Source organism: Microchirus variegatus (assembly GCF_963457635.1).
Source record: "Microchirus variegatus genome assembly, chromosome: 1".
NCBI classification, from domain to species: Eukaryota; Metazoa; Chordata; class Actinopteri; order Pleuronectiformes; family Soleidae; genus Microchirus; species Microchirus variegatus.
Genome location: NC_139802.1, coordinates 23525966 through 23553174, shown reverse-complemented (window position 1 = coordinate 23553174; position 27209 = coordinate 23525966). Strand labels below are relative to the sequence as shown.

Here is a 27209-nt window from a genome sequence, read left to right as displayed (position 1 = left end):
TGCTAGCGGCTAAATGGCTAGCTACGTTGTTATCCAAACCAACCCACCAGCCTCGACAATATAAATATACTACTTTAATAGAAAACGCGACACAAAGTGTGAATTATATACCGTATGTAGTGTGCACAGACCTTTTGTTCCCGTTTTCCTTCGCCGGTCCGTTTCCCCGTTGGTGGCTCGCGCTTCGCGGTCTTCAGAACCTGGCGAGGTGTGTGTTGCGTCATCTTCTGTCGACGTGATGACGTGTGACGTTGGACGCACAGACAACGTTGATGGATTTTGACCCAATCAAGTTTTGAAGTTTTTTGGCACATAAAGTACATGTGCCAAAATATATTTTTTTTCTCTTTGACCACACCGATCACTTTTTGGAGTATTGGTGTGTCATTGATATATAAACTGTGAAACAAAATATGAGGAAATAATTTTAATTGCTCTTCATGGTTTGAATGGATCACAGGTATTAGGACAGTCCATGTAAATCCTCTAAAAACAATAGTTCATGAATTCATTTTCTCAACCTGCCTTTGCCTCTTCATGGGAAAGAGGGACTATTATTGTTTTGATATATTTTTTTAGAGCAAATACGATAGATCTGTTGTAGGTTTTAGCCATAACTTTTAATCTACTAACCAACACTGCCTTGTGGCTTCCCTATTACACACACATACACACACATATATATATACATGTATATACACACATATATATACATATATATATATATATATACATATATATATACATATATATACACACACACATATATATATACATACACATATACATACACACATATATATATATATATATATATATATATATGTGTGTATATATATATATATATATATATATATATATATCAGGATGTATTATTTATACATATCATGACAATTATGAGCCATGCTTGCCCAGTCCAGCCTGGTCAGTCTAAGAGGCTGGCCATCCAACCAGCTTGCCCAGCTTACCCTTCGGGTTTTGCTGGTCCGTCCAGCTGACAAGCTAGACAGACCATCTGACTCCAGCCTACCAGCCGGGTTTTGCTGGTCAGGCAGGTTGAGACCAGCTTAGCCTGACTGGGTGACCAGCCATACCAGCTGGCCAGCGACTGACACACCAGCCTGGCCAGCTTGTCCAGCTTGGTAAACCAACTAAACCAGCCTAAGACCAGCTAAGACCAGCTAAGACCAGCTAAAACCAGCTAAAACCATCAACCATCCTAAGCTGGTCTAAGCTGGTTTTTTCAGCAGGGAGACCAGATGTTCGATTTATGTTACTGTTGTGTTGTCTTTCCTCTCAAGTCTAAGTGATTTGGCCGAAGCTCTTCAGACATTATGAAGTTGGACACCGTCTCTGAAATGCGATATTATCATATTATTATTTTTTAAAAACAAGCACAGAACTGTGTGTGTGTTTTTGAATCCACCTCGCTCTAATGTGTGTCATTAGTGAAAACACTTGCAATCATTTACAGATTTGCATTTTTGGTGAGAAAGTCTGAGGTGAAGTTTTGTCAGTGTCAGATATTTAGCACTAAATTATCAGGACTGGGCCACACTGGATACCAGAGTACGTCTATGTGTGAGAAACACTTGATTTTTCTCTTTCAAAGTAAAAGCATTTGGGGTTTTTGGTTCCCTGAATACATTTAACTTTGTTTTCACAGAGACTTTTATTAAAATATTTGTAGGAACAGCAGGTCGACCCATTAGTTTCATACAGAGAACAAATATTGTTAATGGAAATGTTCAAATTTGCTGTGTGATAACTAGTGTGTACTTGATACGTTTTTGAAGTGTGGGCGTCTATTAGCTTTGCTTCAGCTTTCTGACTGTTCATACAGTCAGAAAAACAGGTCACACTTGGTCGTGTTTTCATCAAAACCTGAGAAGATAAAATTTTGTGGTGGAAAATTATTGGCACCTTGACATCAGGAGGTAATCAACAACACAATCGAAAAAATAATCACAAGAAATAAGCATTCTCAGGACCTATTTTCACCAATATTAAAATAATGCAGACACATAATTTCAATGCAGACCTCAGTCAATCAAAGTCAGACTTCATTCTACTGTAGAAACGATTCGCTGGTGAATTTCAATTTGTCTTCTGAATGAATGGCTATTATTTCACATAGGAGTAAATGAAATAGCCAATAACGACTATAATAATAATAATAATAATAATAATAAAAAACAGAAATAGACTGCCAAATAAAAAAAAAAGTAATCATAGTTACTGTCCCAACATAAACTGGAGGGAAAAGTGCGTCACTGAACGATTTACAGCAGAAGGAAGTTGAATTATTAACAGCAGATAAGCAGCTGGCGGCAAAATGTGAAGTGAAACACCTGCCACTTAACAATGGAAATGATGTTCCTCGCTCCAACGATGAAAACAATACTTGATAGTGGTGATAAACACAAACACAGACAGTGAGGTGAGACAGAGACACTCGGATCGTCCTCATCCTTCTTAGAAATTAACAGCCAGTCTCTTTTTAGCAATGTGTATGTAGCTTCTTAGCTTCTGCTTATTAACACCTAACAGCTAGTTGTTAGCAACCAGGAACGAGCACCAGCAGCACATACTTAACATCTTACTTAACAACCAGCAGCTAGTTTCTTAGCTTCCTCGTAATGAGCACCTAGCTATTAGCTTCCAATGAACTAGTAGCTGGTTGTTGTTGTTGTTTTTTAGCTTCTTGGCAACTTGTAGGTAGTTTCTTAGCTTTTTAGCAACCAGTAGCACTGTCATCAACTAGTAGCTAGTCTCTTTGCGATAATCAGCTTGCTTCTTATCGATGTAACAACTAACAGCAATTAGGTCCTTAGCTTCAAGGCAAATAGCAGCTACTTTTATTTTTTTTTTAGCTTCATAGCAATAAGCAGCAAGCATCTTAGCAACTTGTAGTTTCTTGTCTTCTTAACGACTAAAGGCTAGTTATTAGCAACCAGAAACTCGCTTTTTAGCAACCAGCAGCACTTCCATAGCATCTTACCAAATAGCAGCTAGTTTCTTAGCAATTACCAGCTTGCTTCTTATCTACTAGCAACTAGTTGCTTAGTGTCAAAGCTACTAGCAGCACTTTCTTAGCATCATACCAACTGGTAGCTAGCTTATTATTAACTAGCAGTTGGTTTCTTACCTTCTTAATGACTAACAGATTAGCTTAGCATTTTACAGACTAGTGGCGAGTTTCTTCGCTCAACTGTGGCTTTAATCTAAGCTGCGTGAGATTAGAAACAACATCTTTGTCGTGGTCTAAGATCGAGTGCATGTCGAGGCCCGTGTCTGTACTGACGCATGCGGAGCGACAGGCTGAGAGAGCTCCAATAAAAGAGGAGCGTGAGGAGGCCGATGGTCCAGTGAAGGCTTCACGGGGCTTGTCACAGGGCATCAGTCCCAGGAATCAACCTCCTCCACCCACATATCAACACATCCCCACCCCTGAAACCTCAGGCCCAGTCTAAATAATTCACTCCACAGCCAGTCCCTTCCACCTGAGGGGCTTGTCTCCTGGCGTCACCAGCGGGACGATTTAACAGCAGCCGAAAGGTCAGGTGTTTTTTTTCTTTTTTTTAAATGTCCCAGAACCCCCACACACACACACACATACAGACACAGAATAACCCCTGCCAACAGCTTGATCCATGCGTCACGCTCGTCGCTGCCCCCTCTGGCCTAATATGTTTGCCTCTAAATATGCCATTCTCCTGCTCCGACGGCTGCTCAACCTTGAGGGCACTTTCAGCAAGGACACACACACACACACATGAACACACACATGTCAACAAAGACTTAGTGTCTTTTGTGTTTTAACAAACATTAATTGTATCTGATATGACTCATAAATCCAACGTTAAGTCAAATTTACTTTGACACTCGATGCCTAAACACAGACGATTAGACTCACAGGAAACTACGCTCTCTATTCAAAGATCATCTCCAGGAGGAAGCTCTTCCGTGTTGCTTCTTTGAATGTTTTACCCTCAGAATCTGAGGTAGCGTCCAGCTGTGCTCTGTTCTCCTCAGTCAGTGCTGAGCTGTCTCCAATAAATCACACACTCCAGAGACGTCTTCACTCGTCTCCAAAAACCTTGGTAACAGCAAACTCCCTCCAAAAAGGGGATAGTTCAGGAACAAAAAAAAAAAACAGTTTTAGCCATTTATCTTATAAAATCTACACCTTTTTAAGGTCTACAATGTCTTAATAATATATTTGTCGCTTTATTTTTGCTGTTTCACAGCCTTTTAAGAGTGGAACATTGACGCTTACTATCCCACACCAAACCCCATAGAGAAAATCAGCAATTTTACATCACGGCACACAGGAGTTGTTAATCCCTCAGTGACACACAAAAGTGACCACATGAGGCAGCAGCAGACCAGCAGCTCCTGTGTCCCAATGAGCTAAAAACGCAGATTTTCTCTATGGGGTTTGGTGTGGGAGAGTGAGCGGTTTGGAAACTTCAGTTTCCAGCAGGTAAAGTTTGTTTAAATGTGAGATAAAGCTGCAAACAATTAGACAAGTCTTTTGTTAAGTGGCTAAAATATCTGTGTCTTGTTCACTGGTTCTGTTGCACCAAATATTTTGATCTATGTCTGACACTGGTGACACTTCTGTCCCTGCTGGTTGCATGAATAGCTAGCTACAGGTTACTAGAGATATTAGAAACTAGCTGCTAGTTTTTAAGAAGGTAGTTGATGGTTAATAAGAAGCTAGCAGTGAGTGTTTAAGGATGATGTGAGTGGGTAACAGTGCAGCAGCTTCATTTAACTGTTAGATAACAATAAAAAAAAAAAACATTTAGATCGATATAGTGGTCTGTCTATCAATGTATCTTTCACTTAACAAGATAAAAACTACTTGTTGGTGGCTAATAAGCTAGCTGCGAGTTGCTAAGTAGCCAAGAAACAAGTTGGTAGCTGCTTAGTTTCAAAGCTACTAGCAGCACTTTCTTAGCATCATACCAACAAGTAGCTAGCTTATTATTAACTAGCAGTTGGTTTCTTACCTTCTTAACGACTGACAGATAGGTAGCCTACAATCAACCAGGAATTATGCTGCATTCCAGAGAGCATCCAAACCAGTTGGACGTGGGACTTATCCTACCTCCAACGAGAAAAAGTGCATTGGAATGCCTGTCGAAGTGGGACCTACTCTCGAAGTCGGGGCTGATCGACCTTCCCTGACTTCACCAAAATGATGTCGGAGAATAATGGCGGCTCCCATGGAGTCACATGAATAGGCTATAAACTTTACTTTTCTGCTTGTACAGTTGTTTTAGACACAGCGATTTTATCACAACTTCTTTTTCATGTTATGGCGTGAAATTATGTCGTTGTTGTTATCCATTAGCAAGAAGACATGTAGGGCTACAGTAAAAGTATACTCATGACGTTATATGTATCGCTTTTACATATACGACTCGCTTGTTTATGTAAGTAGACTGAATTGCTGACAGTCAAAATGCCTCTTCAAACATAAATCTAAAGTGACGCGATCGTCCATGTTTTCTAACATTCGACTTCAATTGCTGGAACGCTTTGAAGTAGGAGCTAGTACAATTCAGGAAGGGATAAGTCCCACATCCCATTTGTTTGGATGGGCTCTGGAACGCAGCATTAGCGTAGCATTTTACTGACTAGTGGCGAGTGTCCCTGCTGTCATTCATAATATCTCCTTTTTACATCTTATCATCTTATCTACACTCCCTAAATCCAAAGGAAACAAAACAAAACGGAATCATATGATATCATGAGGAGGAGGAAGAGGAGGAGGAGGAGGAGGCCTCATAGATCTGTTTTTCCAGCAGTCATGTTCTCTGAGCAGTGAAGTCTCAGAAGGGATCAGTGTCTGGAGAGCCTCACTGACTCGTCAGGTTTCAATCCCGACACTGATCGTAACATCCACTCCATCCCCGAGTACTATCACCACATCACTGCAGGAAACCCACAAACACACTGTGTGTGTACAACATCACCTGAACCACAGTCGAGAGGAAAAAGCAAAAACACACAAAAAAAAACACAACAGAGACAAGACATCGCAAAACTTAAGAGCTAGAGTTTGTTTGTGAGGATTAATTTAACCTTAACACAGATCTTTGGCATTTTGGACATGCAGTATTTAACATATTGATGTCCATATGCCTAACCTTCAGAGGACATATGGACATGCTGGCTTTTGCTAATTAGCACTAAACACAAAGAGCAGCTGAGACCAACGACTATTTAAAATATTTGCTCATAAACTTCCCTTTTTTTTGACTTCCTGGTTGAGCACACAAAAAACAGCCACGTGAGGAAAGATTTTGGTCCCGACAACTGTGGGTGTCTTCACATTTAATTTTAGCCTGATTTGAACAGATTATCTGGCCAATTTATCCAGTAGTTTAAGGGATTAACAGACGTGATTAACTGACCACACCAACACTCTTTTTGTTAGCAAAGTGTAGGTAGTTTCCTAGCTTCTTAATGACCAGCAGCTAGTTTCTTAGCTTCCTTGTAATGAGCAGCTAGTATAAGGTAGTATATAAGCTAGTATATAGTTTTTTAATTAAATGTTTCTTAAAATGAGGGTAAAAAGTGTCAAAAAAAAAAAGACCATAATTTAAGAAATATTTACTTAAAATGAGACTTGAAATTCACGTCACCAAGATAATTTTTATTTTTCAGGCAAAAAAAAGAGGATTATTTTCAATGTTTGTTATGCACAAGTTAAATTACTTGTGTATGTTTGTGAGTAGAATTGGTCACTCTAAATTGACCGTAGCTGTGAGAGTGTGAGTGAATGGTTGTTTGTCTCTATATGTGGCCCTGTGATGGACTGGTGAACTGTCCTATCGCCCAATGTCAGCTGAGATAGGCACAGCACCCCCCGCGACCCTCTGGTGGAGGATAAAGCGGTAGATAATGGATGGATGGATGGATGGATGGATGTTTGTGAGTAAGTTAGAGTTGCAACCATGACTAAATTAAAATAATACATTTTTTTTAATCCTTTGTGGTTTATTTTGCTCTATATAATAAAAGAAATCATTGAAAACAAGACGTTTGAGGATATCATAATTAAAGAGCAGAAAAACTAAATTAATCTGAGTTTTACGATAATAAAAATAGTAGTATTTAAAATACTTTTTATTTAGACCAGCAGCTCCCTCGTCTTCATTCATTCATTCCCTCATATATCCCCTCTGAAGGTCTCTCCCTCTTGACATAAATGGACGACACCACCATCAGAGTCTGCTCTTGTTAGCGCTAAAACACCGGTGACGCGGCCGCGCCTCGTCTTTACAAACAAAACCTGCGATGCTTTGATTCACCTTGTCGTCGCTGAAATATTCATGAGCCTCGAGAGAAGTTTTGCTCCAAGTTTAGTCTTTGATCTTTTTGACGGGAGCAAGGACACGACGGTGCTTTAGGGAGCAGAGACGCTCGCACTGTCACACATGGTTAATTTACAGACTCACCGACTACCTCCATATCAGACTCAGAAGCTGAAACTATTACTCGATTCGTCGATTTTTCAGCTCATTTAATGGGAATGTTTTCTGCTTTCTTTGCTCCACGTAACAAAGAAATCATTAAAACTGAAATTTTTAGTTTATGGACATTTGAGAAAAGACATTTGAGAACAGGTTTGACAACACTGGTCAACATTTTATGGATTAAACAACTAATTATGGACTGATTCATCGATTATGAAAGCCAGTGCTAACATTAGCATGGCGTCCTCACAATAAAACAAATATTTTTGAAAGTCGACTAGAGTCCAAGACAGTAATTCGGTTTTCATAATGTCGTGTAAACACGTTAGCCTGATTAAAATGGAGCTAGTCTTAGTCTGACTAACCTACCTGGGTAACGGGACTCGGTTCGATTACTTCTGCATGTAAAGGCTTAGGCGGACTACGACAGTAATTCTGTTTTCTTAATGTCATGTAAACACGTTAGTCTGACTAAAATCTCGCTAGTCTTAGTCGGACTAACATACCTGGATAATGTGACTCTTAGTCTGATTTCTCCTGCATGTGTAAGATTAGTTGGACTAAGACAATAATTTGGGTTTCTTAATGTCACGTAAACACCTTAGTCCGACTAAAATAGAGCTGGTCTTAGTCAGACTAAGATAATAATTTGGTATTCTTAATGCAATGCAAACACATTAGTCCGACTAAAATGGAGCTGGACTTAGTCAGACTAACATACCTGGACAATGCAATTCATAGTCCGATTACTCCTGCATGTATACACTTAGTCAGTCTAAGACAATAATTCAGTTTTCTTAATGTCATGTAAACACATTAGTCTGACTAAAATGGAGCTAGTTTTAGTCAGACTAAGACAATAATTCGATATTCTTAATGTCATGCAAACACATTAGTCTGACTAAAATGGAGCTCGTCTTAGTCGGACTAAGACAATAATTCAGTTTTCTTAATGTCATATAAACACATTAGTCTGACTAAAATGGAGCTAGTCTTAGTCAGACTAAGACAATAATTCTGTATTCTTAATGCAATGCAAACACGTTAGTCCAACTAAAATGGAGCTCGTCTTAGTCGGATGAACATAACTGGATAATTTGACTCATATTCCGATTACACCTGCATGTACACACTTAGTCGGACTTGGCGTTCTGGTCTTTGACCAGGAAGCAGAAGGCTGTTAGTGTTATGAAGTAGGGCCGGGCAATACTGCAAATTTTGGTATTGATCCGATACCGATCCAATACCAGTCAGTATCGGCGATACTGATACTTACGGCGCTCCTTTCACGCTGCTCCGTCCTTTCGTTTGGATGATTAATTTGTTAATAGTAACTCATCCAGGACAGTTTATAAGTAAAATACTTTAAAACAGTGCACACAATTGTCACTTGAGAACAAATTTAAACAAATGATCTGCCTTCAGTGCACTTCTTTTCTTAAATAAACAAAGTGTAAATTATCATTGCACACCAAATGTTACAAACTAATTATTTTGTAGTAGAATACAAAACTAAATACAAAAATAAAGCAAAATTAAAATAACACGTTTCAATTGGATAAATGTATTATTTCAAGGTCTTGGCATACTTTATACTTTATAGTAACAAATGACCAGTTGCACTTAAAACTATGTATTATCCAATGTCGAAGATGGCCAAAATATTACTTTCACCACTATTATCTACCTGGATATGCCAAACTGAAAGGCCTCTATTAATCACTGCTGCCTCTGCCTTTGTGTGGGTCTGTGGGGGCCGGGGGTGGGGGGGGGGGGGGGGGGGTTTCTCTCCTCCTCTCTCTGTCTCTGAAGCTCAGCATTTTCCTTGTCATGGTTTTTCATGTGTTTGTATTGCCACTGTATTTTACAGGTGTTTTACACAATTTTACACATTTACAAACTACACACTTTGCTGTTGTTTGTGATTCTATATAAAGCCACTCAGCGCTCCTCCTTCTCGTGTACGCCATTCCTCCGCTCCGTCTCTCATCACCTGTGTGAGTAGTTGCCACTGGCCAGAAGCACTTCTTGCTTGTTTACCTGGGTCACATGACAATGAAACACAAGAGGAAGGAGGAGGAGCAGAGTGTTCCTGTCTGACTGAGCTCTCAAAGTAGCGACACTTACACAGAAACAGACAGACAGTTCGTCGCAGTGCAGACAGGACAGGAACTAAAGTATCAATATTATTACGCTGATATTGATCAATATCAATAACAACGTTAGATCGATTAAATCGTTATTTTTGGATCGATCCGCCCACCACTATTATGAAGTAAATTTAGGGATTAACAAGCTTAGCTACATTAGTTTGGATTCATGCGATCATCGAGGCTACCTTGAACGGCAAACATGAGCTCTTTGGGGTCAAGCAGTGGCGTCCTCTTGTCTTGGGCCTTCTTCCCTCCCCGTAGGTGTCCCCTCCTCTTCTTGCTCTCGCCCCACAGGTTGGAACCGCCGTGCATGCTGGGAATGTTTAGGACAGCGATGCCTTCCAGGGAGATGGTGCTGAGGTCCAGAGTGACGCCGTCGCACTTTTGGAGAGGAGGCAGCAAACAAAGGACAAAAGTGGATTAATGTCCGATTTATTTACATGAAACCAACGTCTTTTTGAGCCTGTTTTCTAATCCAGACTGGTTTTAGGGACTCTTACGGAGACTAAAACCAGACCTACTATAGTATTTGTATCCTGGGACAAGGACATTAGTCCAATTAAACGGTGTAATCTACTAAAAACTGATGTAGATACAGTGCAAAGAGCAATTAAAACCTAAAATTAAAATATATGTGTATCTTCAGCTCCAGTCCTGCTCTTCATGAGTGTGTACGTTTGTAAATCTCATGAATAAAGACTGTGTGCAAAGCTCGGAGATGAATTGCATAGACACCGGGTTCATTATCACTCAGTATCACACACACACAGCGAGGGTCGTGTCGGGCTAATTACCTGTGTGTGTTGAACTGTGCTTCAGTGAGACGCAGGTGTGAGGACGCACTGATCGCCTTCACACTTCAAACACTTTGTCAGGGTCAAAACGGAGAATCTGACACAAATGTGCTCTATTTTTGGACCACGAGCGCTCTCTGAGGCACCGTCAAATACAATATAATACAATGATATGATAATATTTCCACTGAAAAGTAGAGCAAATTACACGATTTATTATTATTATTATTTTTTTTTTATTATTTTTTTTTTTTTTAAATCGGCCAGACATTTTAAGTGGGTGTGGCTAATGTCATCCCTATGAGGACTTCCCACGAGTTCTGGACTGACGTTCTTCTCTAGAGGCCTAGAGGATCCATCTGAAATATTTTCAAACCTCTTAAGGAATAATGTTCATTAATTTTTGAAATTCACGAAATTATCCATTTGCCCTGATGCACTTTGACAGTGAGCTGACTTTCTTCAAAAAAACATTAGGCACAACGCAAATGTGCCTAATGTTTTTATATAATTAGTTTTACGGTTGCACAGTGTTTTTATTATTTTAGCCTTTATGTTCCTTATCATGCATTACCATAACTGAAAAATCTTCTTCAGCTCCCCCTATAGGAATACATACTTCCCACAGGCTCTGCACTAGTTCACAAAAACAGAGATAATACATTGATAAAACAGTGATAGAACACAAACAAATGTCCGTTTCTGTCTAAAACGCACAGAGAACATGAGAACATGTGGTTTCATTTACCTCCACCTCCAGAAAGTCGTGGAGCTTCTTACACGTGGCAGAGAAGGTCTCTGAAGTGCCGAACTCAAAGTACCACAGCTTATTCTTTGTTCTGCACAAAAAGACAAGACAACAGGAAGCGTGAAGGGACCACGAGACGAAGAAACATCGGGGGTGAAAATCTGAAGCCAAACTTCTCTTCATCTCTTCTTTTTGTCAACATATGAAATCAAGAGTAAAGGAGTAAAGAGAGTATTTCTCCCCAGATCTTCTAAACTACACGGAAATACAAACTTCTAAATGTCCTTAAAGCAGCAGATTTGAACTATGTACTGCTGCCTCGTGTGGTCACTTTGTGTCACTGAGGTCAATCAAAATAAAGGATTTCAAAAGCCGAATGCACAAAATAACACATTTGAACTTAATGATGGAGGCAGCAGTGGATCAACAGCTCCTGTGTGCTGTGATGTTAAAATGGATGTTTTTGTCAATTGGTTTGGTGAGCAGTTTACACAACGACACTAACTTCAGTTTCCAGGCAGAAAAAGATTGTCAAACAGCAAAATAAAACACATTCTTCAGATACAGTGTTGTCACTGACATCATAAGCACACTCCTGAACCGTGGATCTAACGTCATTAATCTCCAAAGACTGCATAGTGTGCTTCATTAATCACACATCAAATCAGGATGATGAACGACAGAGGCAGAGTGAGGAGCACATGAGGAGGTCAGAGGAGGAACCAGGAGGCTCTGTGAGGAGCGTGAGAGGGTGAATACACCTGGACCTGCAATTAACACAGGAATCGAGGAGGTGCTGCTGCTGCTTTACACACTATCATCACTAAATGTGATGATGAATGACGAGTCACCATCTGTCCACAGTCTCATGACTTTCTCTCATGGACACCAGAATCGAAAATGTCTTTACAGAAACCCAGTAACGACACAGGTCCAAATCAACTGTAACATCTGAAAATATGAACTGGTTCAAATAGATCCTGTTGCTAGAATTGACAGTTAACCTCAACAAAAACAGGCTAAAGTTAGCCACTTCTTGTCCCCAGATTTGGAAATATCCCACGTTCTAAACGTTCCATGGGACAACTCTACGTGTGTGTGGCAGAAATCGCGACTTTCTTCCTCGCAAAGTTGCTAATAAAATCACTCGGGGTTCTGGAAAAGTTGTGAAGTATATATTCATCATGCTTATTCATCACGTTTTCCTTGTGAACTGTGTAGCCCATGGGTGTCAAACTCTGGCCCGCGTGCCAAATTTGGCCCGCCGTGTAATTTCATTTGGCCCTTGAGGCAATATCAAATTAACATTAGAGCTGGCCCGCCGGTATTATACAGCGGCACCGCTGCTGTAACACCGCATTCACCGCTAATACAAATCCCATAATGCTCTGCTGTTGTTTTGTATTCATTGTTATTTTATTTTCAAATTTATTAGCTTGTGGAAAAAGTTAATGTTGATATTTACCTCAAAAGGCTGCAAATAGAAAAGAGGCATTACATTTTTTATTTAAATTTTATTTAATATGACATTGATGTTTTTTCGTTTGTTTTTTGAAAGTTGATTTTGCACTATTAAGTTATATAAGCGTTGCTTGTTCCATATTCAGTGTTAAAGCAAATCAGTGTAGCAAACTGAGCAATAATTAACGTTTTATTCATGCACTTTCTCTTGCTACTTCAAGGCTTGAATGTTTGATTCATTCATTATTGTTATTTTATTTTCAAATTTATTATTAGCCTGTGGAAAAAGTTTATTTTGATATTTACCTCAAAAGGCTGCAAATAGAAAAGAGGCATTCAATTTTTATCCATCCATTATCTACTGCTTATCCTGTATTTAGGGTGCATTCAATTTTTATTTAAATTTTATTTGATATGCCATTGATATTTTTTAATTATTAGGGTTCGAGCACGACTGTGCAAGAACCCTATTGTAATTATTATTATTATTTGAAACTCGATTTCGCATGTCACTATAAAGTTATATAAGCCTTGCTTGTTCAATATTCAATGCAAAACTTGTTTGGGTCCCTATTAAAAGGTTAATTTGTTCAACCTTGGCCCGCAGCTTTGTTCAGTTTTAAATTTTGGCCCACTCTGTATTTGAGTTTGACACCCCTGGTGTAGCCCATGTACGCAGGTTTTCATTAGTGCTGGGCACGTTAACATCGGTTAACAGCGGTTAACTGCGTCAACGTTAACGCACATCCATGGTGACTGACCGGAAAAAGATGCGCGTGACGTCATGTTTACTTGCCTCGGCACCTGAGTCCAGGCACCGTTTACCACTTAGCTTCGTTAGCTCCTTTAGCGCCGTTAGCGCGCCTTTAGTGAAACCGGAGAGTCACCTAAACAAGACATCACACACATTTTTTTCCGGTCAGTCGTCATGGAAACGTGTCATGCGTTAATGTTGACGCCGCTAACGTGCCCAGCACTAGTTTTTATTTTAAAAACACTCCTTCGAGCTCACGTCTGTCACATAAACATGCAGCGCTAGCTTCTCGACCTCCGTGTTTGACTAATTCAGTTTGGTAAATGTTAAAAGTATTTTTCTTTTTAAATCTCGTGTTTTGTGAAACGTACTGAAGGATGTTAAAAATGTGCCGGTTCATCAGTCTAAAGAATGTCTAAAGATGTGATTTTTAATCTTCTCTCGACTCACGACCGACAATTCATCATGAGAGAGCGAGCTCCACGGACACAAAGACAAACACCGACAACAGTGCTGACACGCAAGAAGTGAACAAACGGGTAAAGAATGGCCGTGTCCTCGCCACGAGGGAGAGGCTACGTATTAGTATAAGCAGAGTAACAATCACTGAATTATTGATTTCCTCATTAGGACTTTTGTCAGGACCATTTAGCCTCTTTATAAATGAGCTTTCATTAGGCTACAAGCAAGGTAGCTTCAACCTGCAGCTAATTCATCATCCAGCAACACGGTCAATACAGAGGACTGAGAGAGAGAGAGAGGGAGAGAGGCTTCACCACAACAACACATCCTGTACATCAGGAGAGAGGGAAGAAATACAGGTGAACACAAACCAACAACCTTTACATCAGAAAAGAGAGAAGAAATATAGGTGAACATATACCAACATCCTTTACATCAGGAGAGAGGAGGAAGAAATACAGGTGAACACAAACTAACCACTCAGGTCTGAGTCATTTTACAAACAAACAAATGAAGGCTGAGGTTAAAGTGGATTGAAAACCTGTCAGTGATGAATGGAGAGAATTCTTTTTCAGATAGCGAGGACATTTTATAGGAATTAAGGACATTTTTTAGAAAGTGGGGACATTTTTACTAAGGACATCTTCCTGAAGTGAGGACATTTTATAGGACCTGAGGACATTTTTAGGATATTAGATCATTTTCAAGTGAGGACATTTTCAGAAAGTGAGGACATTTTTAGATAACGAGGACATATTTAGGGATTGAGGACATTTTACAAAAGTGATGACATTTTTTGGAAGTGAGGACATTTTTACAAAGTGAGGACATTTTACCGTAGTGAGGACATTTGACCAAAGTGAGGCTTTTTACTAAAGAGGACATTTTCAGAAAGTGGGGACGTTTTCATAAAATGAAGACATTTTCAGATAGGACATTTTTTAGGAGGTGAGGACATTTTTAGGAAGTGAGGGCGTGGTTAACTCCTTGATTCCACTTTCTGTTTTGGAAGGTCGAAATTGTGACGTCGTTCGATCGATATTCACGATCGCGACACCGCTAACATCCATACAGTTGTTTTTCTGGGAGAAGGCAAACTTTTGAACAGCAGCTTTCTTTAAAGCATCTTTTCCTTTCGCCCTCAGCCCCTGAACTCTCTTCACACGGCCCTGACTGAGGACAAACGTCTGGATTCCTTATATATATGTTTTTATTCGTTAAAGCACAACAAACCACCTCGACCGCACATGTGTCAGCGGCAGAAGAGCTGAGAGCTTCCTTTAACGAGCAGACTCAGATCAGAGCGAGGACATCTGACCGTCCTGTCGATTCTCTCCACTTAACTTAACAAGAGAAGAGCAACCACTGCCACAAATCACCGCATGTCCCCGTTCATTAGGTAATTAGGAGGTTTCTGTCGTTTGTTATCCCAGCAACTGACAGTGGACAGCGTCTTCAGCAGAGTCCAGCTCGTCCTGCGATTGATGGGAAAGTCCATTTGACTCCGATGATGCTCCTCAAGTAGATTAGGAGGAACCTGGTTTTATGGTAAGTGCAATAAAAGTGAACGTAAAGTGTCCGTTAGCCTGGTTTTTAAAGCTCCTCGCATCCTTCCACAACATGGTTTTGTTGTTTTTATTTCCCTGTTAGTCATTTTCAAAAACAGCAGTACTTCTGGTTTCAATGTCCTCTGCTGTGTTTTTAGTGTCTGAATGCAAAGTGCACTGCAATGATGACTTTAGCGGCTGCAGGACGACGCTAACAGCTGCAGGAGGCTCGGGTTTCCACAGACGCTCAGGTGTTCGTTTGTTTAAACAAACAAATCCCGGCACAAAGGTTTGAGAGAGAGGACAAGGAGGGAGGATGTAAACGCTGTGGCCGAGAAACCAAACAAATCAAAGAAAAACAGAGCAAACAGCAAGTGAGAGAGGAGGGGAACATTTATCCTGATAAACCTGATTTTTGAATATGGAAATATCTAAATGGCCCACTTCCTGTTACTGTGTGCGACACTGTATTTGTTTACATCTACGAGTCTTACATCAAATCATCAAGGACTTTCCAGGACCAATACCCTCAAACTCAAGGGCTTTTCTTGGAGGACTTTCCAGGACCTATTCCCTCATATTCAAGGACTTTTCAGAACAAATTCCCTCAAATTCAAGGACTTTTCTCAGACTTTCCAGGACCACTTCCCTCAAATTCAAAGACTTTTCTTGGAGGACTTTCTAGGACCAATTCCCGCAAATCCAAATACTTTTCTTGGACTTCTCAGGACCAATACCCTCAAATTCAAGGACTTTTCATGGAGGACTTTCCAGGATCAATTCCCTCAAATTCAAGGACTTTTCTTGGAGGACTTTCCATGACCAATACCCTCAAATTCAAGGACTTTTCATGGAGGACTTTCCAGGACCAATTCCCTTAAATTCAAGGACTTCTCAGGACCAATACCCTCAAATTCAAGGACTTTTCATGAACTTCACAGGACCAATTCCCTCAAATTCAAAGACTTTTCTTGGAGGACTTTCCAGGACCAATACCCTCACATTCAAGGGCTTTTCTGGGAGGACTTTCCAGGATCAATTCCCTCAAATTCAAGGACTTTTCTTGGAGGACTTTCCAGGATCAATTCCCTCAAATTTAAGGACTTTTCTTGGAGGACTTTCCATGACCAATACCCTCAAATTCAAGGACTTTTCATGGAGGACTTTCCAGGACCAATTCCCTCAAATTCAAGGACTTTTCAGGACAAATTCCCCCAAATTCAAGTTCTTTTCATGGAGGGCTTTCCAGGATCAATTCCTCCAAATTCAAGGGCTTTTCTTGGAGGACTTTCTAGGACCAATTCCCGCAAATCCAAATAATTTTCTTGGACTTCTCAGGACCAATACCCTCAAATTCAAGGACTTTTCATGAACTTCACAGGACCAATTCCCTCAAATTCAAAGACTTTTCTTGGAGGACTTTCCAGGACCAATACCCTCACATTCAAGGGCTTTTCTTGGAGGACTTTCCAGGATCAATTCCCTCAAATTCAAGGACTTTTCTTGGAGGACTTTCCAGGATCAATTCCCTCAAATTTAAGGACTTTTCTTGGAGGACTTTTCATGACCAATACCCTCAAATTCAAGAACTTTTCATGGAGGACTTTCCAGGACCAATTCCATCAAATTCAAGGACTTTTCATGGAGGGCTTTCCAGGATCAATTCCTCCAAATTCAAGGGCTTTTCTTGGAGGACTTTCTAGGACCAATTCCCACAAATCCAAATACTTTTCTTGGACTTCTCAGCACCAATCCCCTCAAATTCAAGGACTTTTCATGAACTTCACAGGACCAATTCCCTCAAATTCAAAGACTTTTCTTGGAGGACTTTCCAGGACCAATACCCTCACATTCAAGGGCTTTTCTTGGAGGACTTTCCAGGACCTATTCCCACATATTCAAGGACTTTTCAGAACAAATTCCCCCAAATTCAAGGACTTTCATGGAGGACTTTCCAGGACCAATTCCCTCAAATTCAAGGAATTTTGTTGGAGGACTTCACAGGACAAATTCCCCCAAATTCAAGGTCTTTTCATGGAGGGCTTTCCAGGACCAATTCCTCCAAATTCAAGGGCTTTTCTTGGAGGACTTTCTAGGACCAATTCCCGCAAATCCAAATACTTTTCTTGGACTTCTCAGGACCAATCCCCTCAAATTCAAGGACTTTTCATGAACTTCACAGGACCAATTCCCTCAAATTCAAAGACTTTTCTTGGAGGACTTTCCAGGACCAATACCCTCACATTCAAGGGCTTTTCTTGGAGGACTTTCCAGGACCTATTCCCACATATTCAAGGACTTTTCAGAACAAATTCCCCCAAATTCAAGGACTTTCATGGAGGACTTTCCAGGACCAATTCCCTCAAATTCAAGGAATTTTGTTGGAGGACTTTCCAGGACCAATTCTCTCAAATTCAAGGACTTTTCTTGAACTTCACAGGACCAATTCCCTCAAATTCAAAAACTTTTCCTGGAGGACTTTCCAGGACCAATACCCTCACATTCAAGGACCTTTCTTGGAGGACTTTCCAGGACCAATACCCTTACATTCAAGGACTTTTCCTGGAGGACTTTCCAGGACCAATACCCTCAAATTCAAGGACTTTTCTCGGATTTTACAGGACCACTTCTCCCAAATTCAAGAACTTTTTATGGAGGACTTTTCAGGACCAATTCCCTCAAATTCAAGGAATTTTGTTGGAGGACTTTCCAGGACCAATTCCCTCAAATTCAAGGACTTTTCTTGAACTTCACAGGACCAATTCCCTCAAATTCAAGGAATTTTGTTGGAGGAATTTCCAGGACCAATTCCCTCAAATTCAAGGACTTTTCATGAACTTCACAGGACCAATTCCCTCAAATTCAAAAACTTTTCTTGGAGGACTTTCCAGGACCAATACCCTCACATTCAAGGACCTTTCTTGGAGGACTTTCCAGGACCAATTCCCTCAAATTCAAGGAATTTTGTTGGAGGACTTCACAGGACCAATTCCTCCAAATTCAAGGGCTTTTCTTGGAGGACTTTCTAGGACCAATTCCCGCAAATCCAAATAATTTTCTTGGACTTTTCAGGACCAATACCCTCAAATTCAAGGACTTTTCATGGAGGAATTTCCAGGATCAATTCCCTCAAATTCAAGGAATTTTGTTGGAGGACTTTCCAGGACCAATTCCCTCAAATTCAAGGATTTTTCTTGAACTTCACAGGACCAACTCCCTCAAATTCAAAGACTTTTCTTGGAGGACTTTCCAGGACCAATACCCTCACATTCAAGGACCTTTCTTGGAGGACTTTCCAGGACCAATTCCCTCAAATTCAAGGAATTTTGTTGGAGGACTTCACAGGACCAATTCCCTCAAATTCAAAGACTTTTCATGGAGGGCTTTCCAGGATCAATTCCTCCAAATTCAAGGGATTTTCTTGGAGGACTTTCTAGGACCAATTCCCGCAAATCCAAATACTTTTCTTGGACTTCTCAGGACCAATACCCTCAAATTCAAGGACTTTTCATGAACTTCACAGGACCAATTCCCTCAAATTCAAAGACTTTTCTTGGAGGACTTTCCAGGACCAATACCCTCACATTCAAGGGCTTTTCTTGGAGGACTTTCCAGGACCTATTCCCACATATTCAAGGACTTTTCAGAACAAATTCCCCCAAATTCAAGGACTTTCATGGAGGACTTTCCAGGACCAATTCCCTCAAATTCAAGGAATTTTGTTGGAGGACTTTCCAGGACCAATTCCCTCAAATTCAAGGACTTTTCTTGAACTTCACAGGACCAATTCCCTCAAATTCAAAAACTTTTCTTGGAGGACTTTCCAGGACCAATACCCTCACATTCAAGGACCTTTCTTGGAGGACTTTCCAGGACCAATTCCCTCAAATTCAAGGACTTTTCTTGAACTTCACAGGACCAATTCCCTCAAATTCAAAAACTTTTCTTGGAGGACTTTCCAGGACCAATACCCTCACATTCAAGGACCTTTCTTGGAGGACTTTCCAGGACCAATTCCCTCAAATTCAAGGAATTTTGTTGGAGGACTTCACAGGACCAATTCCTCCAAATTCAGGGTCTTTTCATGGAGGGCTTTCCAGGACCAATTCCTCCAAATTCAAGGGCTTTTCTTGGAGGACTTTCTAGGACCAATTCCCGCAAATCCAAATACTTTTCTTGGACTTCTCAGGACCAATACCCTCAAATTCAAGGACTTTTCATGGAGGAATTTCCAGGACCAATTCCCTCAAATTCAAGGAATTTTGTTGGAGGACTTCACAGGACCAATTCCCTCAAATCCAAGGAATTTTGTTGGAGTACTTTCCAGGACCAATTCCCTCAAATTCAAGGATTTTTCTTGAACTTCACAGGACCAATTCCCTCAAATTCAAAGACTTTTCTTGGAGGACTTTCCAGGACCAATAACCTCACATTCAAGGACCTTTCTTGGAGGACTTTCCAGGACCAATTCCCTCAAATTCAAGGAATTTTGTTGGAGGACTTCACAGGACCAATTCCCTCAAATTCAAAGACTTTTCTTGGAGGACTTTCCAGGACCAATACCCTTACATTCAAGGACTTTTCTTGGAGGACTTTCCAGTACCAATACCCTCAAATTCAAGGACTTTTCTCGGACTTTACAGGACCACTTCCCTCAAATTCAAGAACTTTTCATGGAGGACTTTCCAGGACCAATTCCCTCAAATTCAGGGAATTTTATCGGACTTCTCAGGACCAATACACTCAAATTCAAGGACTTTTCATGGAGGACTTTCCAGGATCAATTCCCTCAAATTCAAGGAATTTTGTCGGAGGACTTTCCAGGACCAATTCCCTCAGTTCATCTTTTTCAAAAGGCCCTGAATTCTGTATGACTTTGTCACTATAATGATGAAAAATTAATCAAGATCTAATTAATCGAGAGAGTCAGGTATTAGTGCTAGCTTTTTGGATTGTATCAGATTTGACATTTATATCTGTCTGATATCTGATCCACTGATTTTAAGCTGACACTGATTCCCCTTCCTATTTTAAAATAAACAGGTTTTTAATGTGGATTTCTTGATTCTGCTTCAGTGAAACCGTCCTCAGGTCACATTGGAAGACAAATGTCATCTTGAAGAAGAAAACACAAAGGACGTCACAGACGATAATCTCCAGTGTAGCTTCGCTGTCCCGAGGCCTCGTCGTCTTCTTCTTCTTCTTGTTTCAGCGCGGCCACACTGAGTGAACACCGCCGTGGCCGCAGCAGCAGCAGCATTGATTTTCTCCCGTGACACTTCATCTCACCCTCGCTGATCAACGACCTCCATTTTCCACGCTCATTTCTTCTTGATCAGAGGTGATAAATATCACATGGATGTAAGTAACATAAGTTTTTTGTGCGCCGCATCGATGCTCTGTTTTGTTTAACGCGACACCGCCTGGAGCGCCGCCGCCGCCGCCACCAAGACAGGCGACAGTTTGAGAAACGACAGCCGTTTGAAAAATGTATTTCTGTCGAGAAAAACTAGCGACACAAGCACAAACAGCTGAGAGTATTAACGTGACAAAAACAAGGCCAGTTACACTTTCTCTTCAATTGAGCAACAAAACTGAAGCTTCTTATACTAAGCTTCTTAGAAATTAACATAACTTATTACAAATGAGGGAATTGCTCCTGGAAAGTTTTTTTGAGGGTGGACTTAGTTTGAGGGTTACTTGTGAGGATTAAGGTTAAGGTTAAGGGCTATGATGTGTCCTCACTAAGATATATAAACACACTTATGTGTGTGTGTGTTCCCACTGAGCTGGGCACAGGGCCACAGGTGAGATCTCTCTAAATGACCCACAAGTGATCATTAATTATAGACGACACTTTGGTCACATCAACGATTTCATCTTTAAATGAGGTCTGAGGTCCACCACACGCGTGTGTGTGTCTGTGTTTAAATAAATGTGTGTGTGTGTGTTTCAATAAGTGTGTGTGTGATTCCTGCCGAGCTGGGAATGAAGGGCCACAGGTGATGGAGCTCTAAATGACACACAGTGTGTGTGTGTGTGTGTGCGGCCCCACATCCAGCACACGCGCCACAGCTTTGATGAACACACTAATTATGCTAAAGAGCGCCACCATGCCTGGGCTTCCCTGCGCCTCCAGGAAAGGTTAACGCAGGGATATGGTTACACAACACAGGAGGGGCCTGTGTGTGTGTATCACTGTGTGTGTGTGTGTTAGATGTCATAAATAGATGTGTGTTTGCAGAGCAAATATCACGGGCCACATCAAGCCAAAACCAAACCAAAACAACCGTTGATAACTTTGCTCTTGGATACGTGACGTCATCCGGAGAATCTCGAAAACGCTGAGCGGTCACACAAGGCAACGCGATTCTTTTGAAAAGTCGAACATTTTCGGTCAGCGATAGATGATCGATCGCGTCTGTGGCCCGATAATCGTCGTCAGTGTGAACGTAGCATAAGAACAAGCTTTGCTCAAGATGCCCCTCTGCTGGATGATGTAATGATTACATTCTGGGCTGTCCAGGACCAGTTCAGTCAAATTCAAGGAGTAGAATGTGTTGACGCAGCAAGAGCTTGTCTTTCGCCCCCGACACCTAAATATCTACTAAAAACTAATGATCCATGTCAATTTAGGGCAGTTTTCAAAAACTTTCAAGGGTCTTGGAAAAATGTTTTTAATTCCCAAACTTTCAATGACCCATGTCTTTTTATGGCAGTTTTCAAAAGCTTTCAAGGCCTTGAACATTTAAACGGTGCCTAGACTCCAGTGCTGCAGTATGGAAACATGACGTCAAGCGCGTCTTTTTCCCAGTCAGTCGTCATAGAAACACGTCACGTGTTAACAACGTTGTGCTCTCTCCTCCTTTTGGATAAACCACTGTAAATAATCATGGTGTTTATCAACTTCACAGAAGTAGCTGCTAATTTTAGAGTCTTTTTGTTCTTTCATTCTTTTTTTGTAGAACGCAACGATCCAACGATGAAATTGTTTCCACTTTTCTTCCCACGCCTGATATTTGAGCGTCCGTCTTCCTCTAATCACGTAATAACACACTTGGCCATTTTAATTGTGATTTAGTGACCAATTACCAGTCAAGAATGACACGCTTAATTAACCATCGCGACCTAAATCATGGACGCTCCACTGTGCCGGGGGTGTGCGTGTGTGCGTGCGTGCGTTCGTGTGACACTCATTAACCCTGTGTCCTCACTGCTTCTCTGTGCTGTGTGTGATCACTGACAGGCGTCTGTGCTGTTGCAGAATTCATGAATCAGGTGAAAATAAAGCTCATTGTTGATGATTTTAAAGGCACAATGCTGGTGACAGAATATGAGTCAGTGCTCCAATGATCCTTATGATAAAAAACAACACAATGTGTTTGACTTTGACATGTTTTAGTGATATTAAAATAAATTATCTAATAAGAGATGTTATTCTTTGAGTGAAAAAATTGATTTTAGCCACTTATCAAAAGGCCCATCCAATAAATTCTCTATCTACTGTTGTTTGACGGTATTTTCTGACATTTGTATCGTTTTAACTCTCCCACACCAAACCCCATAGAGAAAATCATCAATTTTAACATCACAGCACACAGGAGTTCACAGGAGTTGTTGATCCACTGCTGCCTCCATCACTAAGTAACAATGTCTTATTTTGTCAATTCGGCTTCTGAAATCCTTTGTTCAGATTTACCGCAGGGACACAAAGTGACCACACAAGGCAGCAGTAGACCAGCAGCTCCTGTGTCCCTGTGAGCTAAAATCACTGATTTTCTCTATGGGGTTTGGTGTGGGAGAGTGAGCGGTTTAAAATCTTAATTTTCCAGTCAGAAAAGGATGTCTAATGGTATAAGATATAGGAAATTATATATATATATATATATATATATATATATATGTGGTATAAAACTTTTATGGATTCTGAGTCTGTGAAAAGTTCTTAATTTCCCTTCTCTCTCGTCTTGTTTCCTCATCCCTGTGAAGTCAGAGATTAGTGTGTAATTACATTACAAGGATCAGCAAGAACAAATAAATAAAACAGTATGGTATTTTAACGAGGAGATGGAGGGATGAGGAGGATGAGGAGGAGAGCTGAGCCCTCGTCACGGACCCGACTGATTGTCTGCTTTTAATCCTCGACCTCATTATCACCTCCAGGTCCGGCAGTGACAGTAAATGAATCCATCTGCAGAGTGTCAAATCTTCACACCTTCACCCTGGTAATCACCGCAAGGTGCAAATACAGGAGACGGATAGAGGAGGAGAAGGAGAGGGAGGAGGAGGTGTGTGACCCCCACATTTCATCAACAAAACCCCCCTCCTCACTTGGTTAATACCACCTCTCTCTCCCTCTCCTCGTCACTTCATAATTAACATAAAGCTACATAATGTTGTGTGGTTGGTAATTAAAGCTGATTAAATATTGAAATTCTTTAAGGTCAAACACTGAGGAAACGTATAGATTTGAGTCATCAGTGCTGTCATCGTTCAATATTTGACATCTGGTTCATTTAGTTTGACCTTGAGAGCGACAGCACAGATGTTTAAACTCACGGTTAAATGTACAAATACATCACAATTCAAGCATTGAACATATTTTTACATCAAGGATTTATGTAAATTATGTTTACAAGCATCAGAGAAGATTAACGTCAGAGAATACAGCAAACTAACAATGGAAGAGTGATTAAAGGCTCTTAAAGTCTATTTTCAAAAACTTTCAAGGGTCTTGATTTTTATTTTATTTTTTTCAAATTCTCAAACTTTCAATGACCCATGTCTAGTTAGGGCAGTTTTCATAAACTTCCCAGGGCCTTAATACCTTTTTGGGATGTCCAGTATTTGACTTCTTGCCGATTAGCAATACGCCGATAATATCGGGATTGCTTGGTCCGATAACGATACTGATATTTAGATACAATTATTTAGTCTCTTTTGTTTTCGCAGCAGATGCCGATAAATACATTTTCTTCTTTGTGCAAAATAAACAAACAAATAGATCTATACCTGTAGGGGGCGCTAGCATAGAAGTCAAGGTGGTAGCGGCTTATTCAGCGAGTGTTTTAGACATATCCAGGAATCTTTGTGCGTTTTTACTGATATCCCATAATTTTCACATGTGGACATATGTATAACGTAAATGTCCTCACTGAGTTACAAACAAAGGACTATTTTAAATCTTATCTTAAAAAAATATGTGTAACTGTAGGAAATCTAAAAAGCCTTCAGCCTCCAGCGTCTCCACTAAAGTTCCTGTATGATAATTCTATCACATGGACTCCAAACGTCTTTGGACTAATCCAAGAAAACCTCTGCTACCTTTGAGAAAGTATAACCATGCATTATTGAAGTGGCCAGGATAGTCATGTGGAACAGAGAGAGATCCTAAAGCTATTCTGCCTCCTGAATTATTCAGAGAACACACGGAATCATCTTCTTCTTAAAATATCGCAATCATTTTTCACTGAAGGTTTTTTTCTTAACAAAAGAAATGAGAATCTGAGTCAAAGAAATAAATAAACAAACAACCAGGGATCAGACGCCATGGTGGTGGGATAATGACAATCAACTCAAGGACTTTCCAGGACCATTTCCCTCAAATTCAAGGACTAGAATGTGCTGACACAGCAAGAGCTCGTCTTTCGTCCCTGACATTTACATATGAACCCAAAACTTCAATGGCCCATGTCTATTTAGGGCAGTTTTCAAAGACTTTCAAGGGCCTTGAAACATGTTTTTTTTTTTCTAATTCCCAAACGTTCAGTGGCCCATGTCTATTTAGGGTGGTTTTCAAAAACTTTCAAGGGCTTTGAAACATTTTTTTTTTTTCAAATTGACAAACTTTCAATGACCCATATCTATTTAGGGTGGTATTCAAAGACTTTCAAGGGCCTGGAATTTTTTTTTCAAATCCCCAAACTTTCAATGACCCATGTCTATAGTATTTATGCTGGTTTTCAAAAACTTTTAAGGATCTTGAAAAAAAAAAATGAAATTCACAAACTTTCAATGACCCATGTCTATTTGGGGTGGTTTTCAAAGACCTTCAAGAACCTTGAAAATGTTTTTCTGACCCATGTCTATTTTGGACAGTTTTCAAAAACTTCCAGTAGCCTTGAAACTTTTTTTTTTCAAATTCACAAACTTTCAATGACCTTGGACATTTTTGAAAACCAGCCTAAATTGACATGGGTCATTAAAAGTTTGTGAATTTGAAAATGTTTTCAAGGCCCTTGAAAGTTTTTGAAAACACCCTAAATAGACATGGGTCATTGAAAGTTTGTGAATTTGAAAATGTTTTCAAGGCCCTTGAAAGTTTTTGAAAACACCCTAAATAGACATGGGTAATTGAAAGTTTGTGAATTTGAAAAAATAAAATAAAATTCAAATTTCAAAATTTGAAAACCTTTCAAGGAAAATTACCCAATAACAAAACTCAAGGATTTCAAGGACCTGTGGGAACCCTGGCTCAGTTTCCTGCCAACATGGCACTGGCAGAAAACCTCCTGAAAAATGAACTGAACTGATGCTTCAGATTTTAGAGTTCACTGTGCACGTTAAATCAATGGAGCTTAGATCCTTACACTGCCCCCTGGTGCTTTTCACAGGTATGGAAGCAGCCAGAGACCTGCAGCCTTTACATCCACAGAAACGCTGACACATCACAATAAAACAAACAAGATATTTAAGTGAATTAGCGCTGGAGTGTGTAACGATGCTGATTCACTGCCTTGCTTCTTCGACAGGAAGTGTGTCCATAACTGTGTCAAATAAAACAAAGGAATGTCAGCGAGTCTTAAAACACAGCCAGAGACGTTACACGCTTTTACATTATGTAAGAAGCATAAAAGGGCAAGTTTACTTTTAACTGCCGACCGGGGAAGCTGCAAATCCGGATTCAAACATCACTGTGAGATTTACGACATCACCTGATCCGAAGTGACGCTGAACAGACCAGTTCTATGACATACTGCCACACTGAATAACTACATGAGGACATGAGGACACCCACAAGAAACACTTTCATGTACATATTATTATTAGTAGTAGTAGTAGCAGTACCAGCTTAGACATCCTTTTTTCTGACTGGAAACTTAAATGTATGTATCGCTCACTCTTCTACACCAAACTCCATAGAGAAAATCAGTGATTTTAGCTCAGGGAGACACAGCAGCTGCTGGTCTACTGCTGCCTCGTGTGGTCACTTTGTGTCACTGATGTCAATCTGAGCAAAGGATTTCAGAAGCCAAATTCACAAAATAACATATTTTATGTCAATGACAGAGGCAGCAGTGGATCAACAACTCCTGTGTGCTGTGATGTTCAAATCACTGATTTTCTCTATGGACATTGGTGTGGGAGAGTGAGTGGATTAGGAAGTGACACAGACTTCAGTTTCCTGTTGGAAAAGTTTTGGAATTATAAGTAGAATTTGGAACTTTAAGTAGATGTAGATTTTGGAAAAGTAAAATTTGATAGTATTAATAGATTTTGGATTTAAATTATAAGTAGATTTTCATAGAATTTGAAATTATTAATAGATATAAGATTGAAATTATAAATTGATTTACGTAGATTTTGAAATTCTAAGTAGATTTGAGTAGATTTTTGGAAATGTAAGTAGATTTAAATAGATTTTGGAACTGTATTGTTGTTTTGACGTCGCGCTCATGACTCTTCAGTGATGACATTCTCTGAACTAAAATACACACCAGGTAATAAAACAGGACTGTGTCATGAAAAACATGAACAATCAGACTTTTTTTTTTTTTAAAGGCTGTACTGTCCCTTT

General features: G+C 40.1%; 1 protein-coding gene across 2 annotated transcripts in view; it reads right to left on the bottom strand.

Moving 5' to 3' along the window:
• dgkb (diacylglycerol kinase, beta) overlaps positions 1 to 27209 on the bottom strand; it is a gene marked incomplete at both ends in the record, with an annotated part of 96624 nt that overhangs the window by 11865 nt on the left and 57550 nt on the right. For both annotated transcript variants that reach the window (XM_083898993.1, XM_083898994.1), the window contains 2 exons: positions 9832 to 10027; positions 11189 to 11279. In XM_083898993.1, coding sequence (XP_083755119.1) covers positions 9832 to 10027; positions 11189 to 11279 — 287 coding nt within the window. The remainder of the gene's footprint in view (positions 1 to 9831; positions 10028 to 11188; positions 11280 to 27209) is intronic.